The 9179-nt window shown below is 35.1% G+C and overlaps 2 protein-coding genes and 1 non-coding gene across 4 annotated transcripts; all 3 read left to right on the forward strand.

The window, feature by feature from the left end:
• Window positions 1-166: 166 nt before the first annotated feature.
• Window positions 167-3549, forward strand: LOC120249645 (exocyst complex component EXO70E2-like). 2 transcript variants are annotated; one of them, XM_039258222.1, is made up of 3 exons: window positions 167-300; window positions 987-2836; window positions 3296-3549. In XM_039258222.1, exons 1-3 carry the CDS (start codon window positions 280-282, stop codon window positions 3324-3326), a joined length of 1902 nt encoding a protein of 633 aa, XP_039114156.1. In that variant the 5' UTR covers window positions 167-279; the 3' UTR covers window positions 3327-3549. The 2 variants fall into 2 exon arrangements, with proteins under 2 accessions (XP_039114156.1, XP_039114155.1); XM_039258221.1 differs by lacking the exon at window positions 167-300 and having other exon boundaries at window positions 312-2836.
• A 45-nt stretch (window positions 3550-3594) lies between these two features.
• TRNAN-GUU lies at window positions 3595-3668 on the forward strand. Its single transcript has one exon. It is a non-coding gene; the product is annotated as a tRNA-Asn (tRNA).
• Window positions 3669-4439: 771 nt separating this feature from the next.
• LOC120283562 (mitochondrial substrate carrier family protein E) lies at window positions 4440-8206 on the forward strand. The gene is made up of 9 exons (XM_039290271.1): window positions 4440-4601; window positions 4928-5043; window positions 5538-5595; window positions 5713-5862; window positions 6268-6478; window positions 6777-6822; window positions 7015-7135; window positions 7288-7360; window positions 7737-8206. Exons 1-9 carry the CDS (start codon window positions 4511-4513, stop codon window positions 7963-7965), a joined length of 1095 nt encoding a protein of 364 aa, XP_039146205.1. The 5' UTR covers window positions 4440-4510; the 3' UTR covers window positions 7966-8206.
• Window positions 8207-9179: the final 973 nt, after the last annotated feature.

Raw genomic sequence — 9179 nt, forward strand, 5'->3', positions numbered from 1 at the left:
GCCAACTACTCTATTAACGACGTTAGTTGGAGATCATTAATCTCGTCCATCGGACGGTCAGGATTCGCCGCTGACTGATCACCGTTTCCCAACAAACTTGTAATTATGAGCAATTATGGGGTTATAATGGTCATTATGTCCGTTAAAGGTCAATTGAAAATGGGGAGGGGCGAAGGTTCCCACCTGCTTCACAGTTCTTCAGAGTGATCTCCCAAATTTGATAGCAATTTGAAGAGAAACACTATGATTTCTGCGCAATTTCATCTTCAATGATGATTTATGAGGAAAAGCTTCGATCTTGTAAGCTATTTTTAGGGTTTTCTTTTGAAGATTTTTATTGTTATTACTGAGTTTTATTTTACTTTTTGGAAAATTTTGATAGCGATTTGATGAGAAACACTTTGATTTCGTCGCAATTTTATCTTGAATGATGATTTCTGTGGAAAAGCTTCCACCTTGTAAGCTGTTTTTAGGGAATTCTTTTGAGATTTTTGGTTGTTATTACTGAATTTTATTCTACGTTTAGAAAAGGTCTCCTTTTCTGGTGATTTCGTTGTTTGTGGCGAATTTGTGTGATAGATTTGTTGATTGGAGTTCATTTGTCATTTTTTTTCCATTTTTTGGGGAGTTTTTGTATTTTTCCATATTGATTTGCAGGGGTAGAGACCTCTCAAGGATTAAATCTCTTGATTCCACTTCCAATCTTTTATTGGTAGCAAGATTGGAACAAATACCTGATTTTATTTTACTTTGTTCTTTAAGATTTGTGTCTCTGATCCTCTTTTTATGAAGGTTGAGCATTAGGTGTTTGTGAAAATTCTCCTGTTATTGTGTTGAAACTTCTTGTGTCTCTTAGAAATAAGGTCCCTTGTTTTTTTATTGTTGTTGTTGTTGTCGTCATCGTGGTTGTGGGTTGGAGAATGACAGGCTCATTGACCATGATGGATTCAATGGCCAAAGTTGTTACTGATGAAGCATTCTTGCAGAAAGCTGAGTACCTTTCTGATGAAATGATGATGATCATCTCTGATCTGGAGACTCACTGTTCCAACTTGAGCCTTGCTGAAGATAAAGGAATCGGTGTCATTGAGAAGAGGTTGGATGTTCTGCAGGAAAAGATTGTGGCTTGGGACTCTGATCAGTCCATGATATGGGACCGTGATCCAGAGGAGGCTTCCGAGTATTTAACTGTTGTCGATGAAGTTAGACAAGTTGTTGAGAGTCTTGGGAGCTTGCATGCCAAAGTCAGGGATGACGACTGTAATGAGCTTGTACGCCGAGCTCATAGCAGTCTTCAAATGGCCATGGCGAGGCTTGAGGAGGAGTTTGTCCACCTTCTTGTTCAGTATCAGCAACCTGTGGAGCCTGATCACGTGTCTTTTCGTTCCACGGAAGATGATCCAGTGGATGATTTGTCATGCAGTTCATTTGATGAGGAGCCGATTGTTGGCAAGATCCGGAGTGAGATCAGTCTTCATTCAGAGGAATTTGTGATTGATTTGGTCCATCCCACTGCTGTATTTGACCTTAAGTGCATCGCCAGGATGATGCTGATGTCTGGCTATGATAAGGAGTGTTGCCAAGCATACATCAATGTTAGAAAAGAAGCATTGGATGAGTGCCTTTTGTTTCTTCGTATTGAGAAATGGAGCATTGAAGAAGTTCTACAGATGGATTGGAGTCTCTTAAATAGCAAGATCAAGAGGTGGAACCGAGCCATGAAAGTTTTCATTCGTGTGTATCTTAACAGTGAAAGACGTCTCTGTGACCTTGTTCTTGGAGATCACTCCTTGTCTGGGAGGGATTCTTGTTTTGTTGAAACCACAAAAGGCTCAATCTTCCAGATGCTGAATTTCGGTGAAGCAGTATCAATAGGAAGTCCAAAGCCTGAAAAGCTATTCCGGATACTCGACATGTATGAGGGCTTGTCTCATCTTATTCCGGATGTAGAGTCTTTATTCTCAGAAGAACTTGGTTCTTCCATCTTGACTGAATGTCAGGAGGTTTTGTCAAGATTGGGTGAATGTATAAGGCTGATTTTGACCGAGTTCAAGAATGCCATTCGAAGCAACACATCAACTAATGCATTTGCTGGAGGTGGAATCCATCCTCTCACAAAGTATGTGATGAATTACATCAAGGCCCTCGCAGATTATAGTGAGACCCTTGATTTACTTCTTGAGGATCAAGATGACAATGACTTGAGTGAGTCGTCAAAAGCAATATTGGGTTCTCTTGAGAAATCAACTCCAGTGGTTCATTATCTCCTATCAATCACATCTATTGTTGAATCCAACCTTGAAGGCAGATCAATGTTATACAGGGATGGTGCATTGCAACACATATTCTTGATGAATAACATATTTTACATGGTTCAAAAGGTGAAGGATTCCGAACTTCAAAAGTTCCTTGGAGAAGAATGGATCAAGGAGCACAGTAAGACATACAGGCACCATTCCATTAGTTATGAGAGGACTTCATGGAATCCAGTGCTGTTGTTCTTGAAGGATGAAGGGATCTGCAATCCAGGTTCGAACTCACCTTCGAAGACTGTTCTTAAGGAGAGGTTCAAAAACTTCAACCTCGTCTTCGAAGAAGTGTACAAGAGCCAGACATCATGGGTGATTCCAAATTCCCAGCTTCGTGTTGAATTGAGGATCTCGATATCTCTTAAAGTGCTACAAGCCTATCGAACATTCATGGGGAGGTATTCCAGCCATCTGGACAGTGTGAGACAAAAGGACAAATACATCAAGTACTCCCCAGATGATTTGGAGGAATTCCTGCTCGATCTCTTCGAGGGCTCTGCGAAATCACTGCATTCCTTTCGGAGGAGGTAAAAGCTGAATCCAGCTTAAGATCCAAGATTGATTTTTCCTCAGTTTTTTTTTTCTGTATGATTATATTTATTACGCTGTTCATGTACAAGATTCTGGACATAACTTGTGGTTCATGTATTTGTGTTTATTCTTGATCATATTGATTTAATGAAGGTAAATTTGATCAGCTATGTTTAGCGTTTCACTGTAATTTACTTCATTTTCATTCATCGTGTTGTATACATTACCGTTCACGAGTGAAACTTTGCTTTTGGTGGCAAAGACTTGCTCAATCGGACCGAGTTTGCAAATTAGCTTTTGATTCTCATAAACTTTACTTCTCAAATTATATCAATACAATTTCATCTGCACAGAACAATGAAACCGTATTGACATTATGCTGAATTCTCTCAAATTCTCATCATTGTTTAAAAGAGTTGTAGATAGTGATACAATCTTGAAATGCTTTACTGCAGGATCATCTCTATACACAACAAGGATCAGTGACAACAAGAAATGATGAATAACTCTTATGAACATCTACATAATGTTTGATGAAGTAATTCAACTCATGTGAAGATCAATGAGATTGTACTCTCAAAGTGAATGTGAACATGAACTCTTGCTACCAAACTCACAGCACTCTTCAGATTAGCTTAATATCTGCAATGTAAAATGCACTGTGATTGTGTTACCGTTGTTGTTGTTGGATGAGAGTTTCTCTTTTCTTTGCTTGCAGAATAGTTTCACATAATTGACATTTATAATGCATCAAGCTGGAATAGCTCAGTTGGTTAGAGCGTATGGCTGTTAACCATAAGGTCGGAGGTTCAAGCCCTCCTTCTAGCGGAATATTTTTTTTTCCAGTATTTGAAACCTTAAAAGGTAGAAACTTTGTTCTCATAATTGATTAAATATTTCTATTGATCTATTTTCTTTATTTTCTCCTCCAAATGCAATATTATTCCAAACATTTTATAAAATAAAAACCACCCAAAATGAATCTCTAACTACGTTTAAAAGGCATTTTTTTTAAATAAACTCTTATAAATGGCCACAACCGTTATATTTAGAAACACACTATTTTTTTCTTTTTTTCTTTTTGCAAAAGTTGTTTTTTTATTAAAATACATTTAGTTTAATATTATTAGTCCCATAGCAAAAAAATATCTTATGGAGGTTTCATTACTTAGGGGTTAAAACATTCTAGCGTAATACCAAAAAATAGTCTTTAGTTGGGAAAAAATACGAATAAATTAGATGATAAATTTCCGGTGGTGTGCACATTTATGATATGTGGTTCATTCATTTTGTAAAAAAAAATAATAAATTATTTTTTAATATTATAAATAAAAATATTATATCAAAATCTTCTTATAGAGTTTTTATAAAAATATTAAAATCATTTGTCAATCTCTCACTTCTAAAAATACTTTATATACTACTCTCAGAGTCTCAGTTTTTCATTTTAATGATTTTTATGCTTTAATTTGGATTAATACATAATTAGATACGAAATTTGTTTGGAATATACTCTTCTTAACGGGTTTCGGACTTATCTGCCCGAATCCGCTTTTCCACGTCCACCCGCCCGTTCTTAAACCCTCGGATCTCACCCGCCTGTTCAAAACCCTAGTTCTTCTTCTCAATCTCTGAGGAAATCGAAGAAGAACAAGCTCGTTTCCTTGAAAATGGCGTCAATGGCGCCATCGATCTCTGCTTCAGATGGAGTTTCTCCGTCGGCGCCTGATCCTCGCAACGCTACAACCAATAAATTTTTCGGTAATTTTTTCCCTGGATTTTTTGTTTATTTTGAAGTTGAATCTGATTATATTAGGGTGATTTGGATTGTTGTCGATGAGATTTTTATTGATGCTTTTTTTTTTAAAAAAAAAATGTTTCATAGTTCTTGTGCGTTTGCCATTCTTTCTGTTTCATTGTTTTTTGATTTTACTGTGTTTTTTGAATGGTTTTTAATGAGTTTATAGATTGGTCTTTGTTGTCAAATATAGCTTGTTGAGGATCAGAGTGAAATTCAGTTCTTTGAGCTGTTTTTTTTCGATTGTACCTAAGTCAATGTGGGGAACATAATGATGTATTTAATGTAGTTTGGAGGGAGTTCGTCTGGGGAGCAATTGCAGGGGCGTTTGGGGAAGGAATGATGCACCCGATTGACACTTTGAAAACAAGAATCCAGAGTCAGGCAGTTATCAGTGGATCTCAGGTAGTTTGCATTTTTTTAAGGTTTAAGAGATTTACTGTGTTTTTCGGATTAGGGTGCTACTAATGATTGTTGGATTAGACCTGAAAATGTGTGAAATGTTGGAAATGCCATTGCACCTAGAAGATGACTGTCAGATAAGACACGAAGATGTTTGAAGTGGCCAAAATGCGATTGTACCCTATATAGCATGTAAATATATTCTTTATGCTTTAACTAAAATATTTCTTGAATTATGATTATTTTAGTTATAATGATCTTAAGGGGATCAGTTCAAACATTATTGATTCTTTAAGGGCATACATGCAATTGCATTCTTTGTATGAATATATAAGCAGTTGAGTAATTTTGAAATGGATGTATATGGAAAATCTTTTTGTCTTTCACTCCACCATGCCTGTCCTCTTACTATGCTAGTTGGGATTGACATCATTTGAAAACGTATGTGAATGAAATGCAAGTACGGATTCAAAGGTTCCTTTCATTTGTCTTTTCAGTCTGAGAAAAGCATACTTCAAATGCTCAGGACGGTCTCAGCTACTGATGGTTTAAGAGGCAAGTATCTTCTGTTTCATTGCCAACTTCACACTGCTTATCAAAATCAGATGATTCTGCTTTGAGTCTGGTTTGAACTTTTTATTTGAAGTTAAAAAATATATGTGCACTTTACAGGATTTTATAGAGGAGTTACTCCAGGATTGACTGGATCACTAGCTACAGGAGCTACATACTTTGGTGTTATAGAATCTACCAAAAAATGGATGGAGGAGAAAAATCCAAACCTTGGTGGTCATTGGTCTCACTTCATCGCTGGAGCTGTTGGTGAGTACTTGTCCGATTTTTCTTGTTTATTTTGGTCAACACATACTGGCACTTTTTGCATTATATATTTCTGTCTTGTTAGAATGATTCTAAACTGAAACATAAATTCCTTAAAACATATACTTTTCTGCAATTATATTTTATTGTGTCCTTGCGCCTTTGGCTTATTGGCCTTGCTTGATTTCTATTTTGTTCAAGTATTAGAACTTTAATAATGTCTGATGTATTGTGGTTTATGCCATAAATTCGTTTCAAGTTTTGTTGAGTGTTGTAAAAGCATATTGTTGAATTGATGAAATTACTAGCAATGATTTTTTTGTTTGGTCATTTTGATGTAGTGAGATGTAGTACTAAATTAAGTATTTTTTTAAGCACTCAATAGATTTGTGTTTCGCGTTTGTTTAGGAGACACACTTGGTTCTATTGTCTACGTACCATGTGAAGTTGTGAAACAGCGTATGCAGGTGCAAGGCACCAAACAGTCCTGGAGCTCATCCATTTTGCAAAAAAATGTCTCTCAAAAGACTGGGCCTCAGATGTACTGTTACTACACAGGAATGTTTCAGGCAGGCCATTCAATCTGGAAGCAACATGGTGTGAAGGGCTTATATGCAGGGTATATTTATTCTCAAAGCACACTAATCTAATTTGTTATTTGAAATAATAAAGTTTCAAATGTTTATGCCAATTTTGACTTGAATTTGTCATGGTGAACTTCAATGTATTTTTAAATTCTCTACATTTGAGATGAAAGGTTTTGTGATATTATATAGAATGTATTTGTTAGCATAATTGATATCTTCCATGCAACTTTTTCATGTAATTAACCTGAAAAGTCATTCATTTTTTATTGAGACATGTTTATCGATTTTCAGTATTGGGATGCACATTGAGTTGTTTTGCTTTTTATACAGATACTGGTCCACACTTGCAAGAGATGTTCCTTTTGCTGGTCTCATGGTATGTTTGTTGCAATATTAGCATGTCCTTAATTTTGTTTCATTATCAGGTACTTGGTCTTTTGAACCTCATCTATTAGAAATTGTTCATCTTCACCTGACAATGTAGTGTGTGTGTGCGTGTAATACAAGTACATTCTCCTACTCCTGGTTGTTTCAAGAAAAATCTGTATGCTATTATTTGTTTGCTCAGGTAACCTTTTATGAAGCATTAAAGGACCTAGCTGATTTTGGGAAGCGAAGGTTACTGCCCAGGAGTGATCTTCAAGTTACCAATTCATTTGAAGGACTGATTTTAGGGGGAATAGCTGGTGGTGAGGATCATACTCTTGCTTGTATGGATGCCTGTGTAAATTCTTTTCTATAAAAGAATAATGCTTGGTGACCTAGTTGCTTTAGCGTTGCCTTGTTATAAATAAAGATTCTCTAGTAACTTTTAACAAATGCTGTCATGTCATTTTTGTAGGATTAAGTGCTTATCTTACTACTCCCTTGGATGTTATCAAAACAAGATTGCAAGTTCAAGGATCCATTAGTAGGTATGTGACAATCAAAATTTGCACTTAAATCGATTTGAATGATAATGGCAGACAAATTTTGTTACTCTGAACGGAAACATTTTCTCTGGCCTGCTCAATTTATATCGTGACAGACTGACAGTAAGCTAATATTGCAACTTCTGTTCATCCTCTGAATGTTGTTCTGATTGCCTTTAATTTTCTTCTCCTATGACACTATAATGCTTACTTCTTTTCTTGTAACTTCTCATTCACTTCAATCACCAGCATCTGCTTCATATGAACATGCCTGAACTGTTCATGAGCTTGTCTGCGGAACAATTTGGATTATCACTAACAACTGATGATATGCATTTCATAAAGTTCTACATTTTGATTTGGTTATGCATTTTTTTAGGTACAATGGCTGGTCAGATGCTCTGAGAACAATTTGGAGGACTGAAGGTCTAAAAGGCATGTTCAAAGGCAGTATTCCAAGAGTTATATGGTACATTCCAGCTTCGGCCCTTACATTTATGGCTGTGGAGTTCCTCCGTGATCATTTTAACGAGAAAATGGATGACAATGTACATGAAGTCACAGGTTTATCACTTGACACAAAGTCGAAAATTCAAGAACCAGTTTAATGTTCATCCCTATGCAAATATCTTTATCTAAAATGTTCGGTAGATTCATCACTTGGTTTTTTGTCTAGGAGTTGCATACAACAAGAAGCTGAAGCTTGTGCCTGTTACTGAAAAATTTTTCAGATTTGTGATGGGTAGGAAATTGTGATCTTTTTCTTAATCACTAATCGATTTAATTTTCAGTTTAAAGAGCTTGTGTTCTTTTGAATTAATTTTGTACTCAACCTGTTCATTGAAATTTTGGTTGAAAATTCAGTTGCAATGAATCTGATTCATGCCTAACACTTGATTTGATTTGATTGAAATTTTAGGTTATTAATCAATCTTTGTGTTAATTTAGGTTACTTTAAAAATAAAAAATGAAAAATGAAAAAAATAATTCTCTTAAATATACCTGCATTATATAATACCTCATGAAAGTTCCAAATTATTATTTTCATTAATAAAATCAATTTATATATATATATATAATTAATTTTTTTATTTAAGTTCCCATATTTTGATAATTTTATTAATTAGTTTCTCCTCCGATTCCAACTTTATTTACTTCAAGGGGAAATTTTGACTTTTTATCATTATTAGTTAATATGTTTGTGTGACTATTAAGATAAATTATTTGACTAATATAAATTAGTTTAAGTGGTATCCTGAGACTAGAGTACTTAAACAAAAGGGTTTTCAATCTTTTTGTAAAAAAAATATTGCTCGAGTCGATCACAATATATATACATATATATAAAGAAATAATTCATTTACAATTAATGACATTTCTATCAAACAAAAACTACCAATAAATCAGTGACTAATGATATAATTAAAAAAAAAAATACCAAAAACAAAAACTAATGAAAAACTAATTAACAAATAAGACAAACTAACAAAAACTATATATATCATCTCCACCATCTTCCAGCAACCTTCTTTCCAAATACTGCCAATGTCTTGAAAAACCCATGCAGCCAACCACTCTTTCTCTTCTCTTCTTCTTCTTCAGCATAAGAGATCCAGCAAAATCTCAACTTCTTCTTGATCTTCTTTAGCTCCCAAACGACCATAAATTTCATTAATAATGTCTTTATAAACCATCAACTCATCATCTACTACTTTAAACTCATCACTAGTCCCCCATTCAGCAATCTCCTCAAAAAGCAAATCTAAAGCCTCTGCACAAATCTTCATCATTTTCTCTTTCACCTCCTCTATATCCTCCCCAC

Source organism: Dioscorea cayenensis, chromosome 19 (genome assembly GCF_009730915.1).
Source record: "Dioscorea cayenensis subsp. rotundata cultivar TDr96_F1 chromosome 19, TDr96_F1_v2_PseudoChromosome.rev07_lg8_w22 25.fasta, whole genome shotgun sequence".
Lineage (NCBI taxonomy): Eukaryota > Viridiplantae > Streptophyta > Magnoliopsida > Dioscoreales > Dioscoreaceae > Dioscorea > Dioscorea cayenensis.

Bases quoted from the DNA above. Each gene is read 5' to 3' on its own strand.
- LOC120283562 (XM_039290271.1), top strand. From the start codon at position 4,511: ATGGCGTCAATGGCGCCATCGATCTCTGCTTCAGATGGAGTTTCTCCG. The intron at 5,863-6,267 runs GTGAGTACTTGT...GCGTTTGTTTAG, and splicing joins CTTCATCGCTGGAGCTGTTG to GAGACACACTTGGTTCTATT. The intron at 6,479-6,776 runs GTATATTTATTC...CTTTTTATACAG, and splicing joins GTGAAGGGCTTATATGCAGG to ATACTGGTCCACACTTGCAA.
- LOC120249645 (XM_039258221.1), top strand. From the start codon at position 921: ATGACAGGCTCATTGACCATGATGGATTCAATGGCCAAAGTTGTTACT. The intron at 2,837-3,295 runs GTAAAAGCTGAA...GCTTTACTGCAG, and splicing joins CTGCATTCCTTTCGGAGGAG to GATCATCTCTATACACAACA.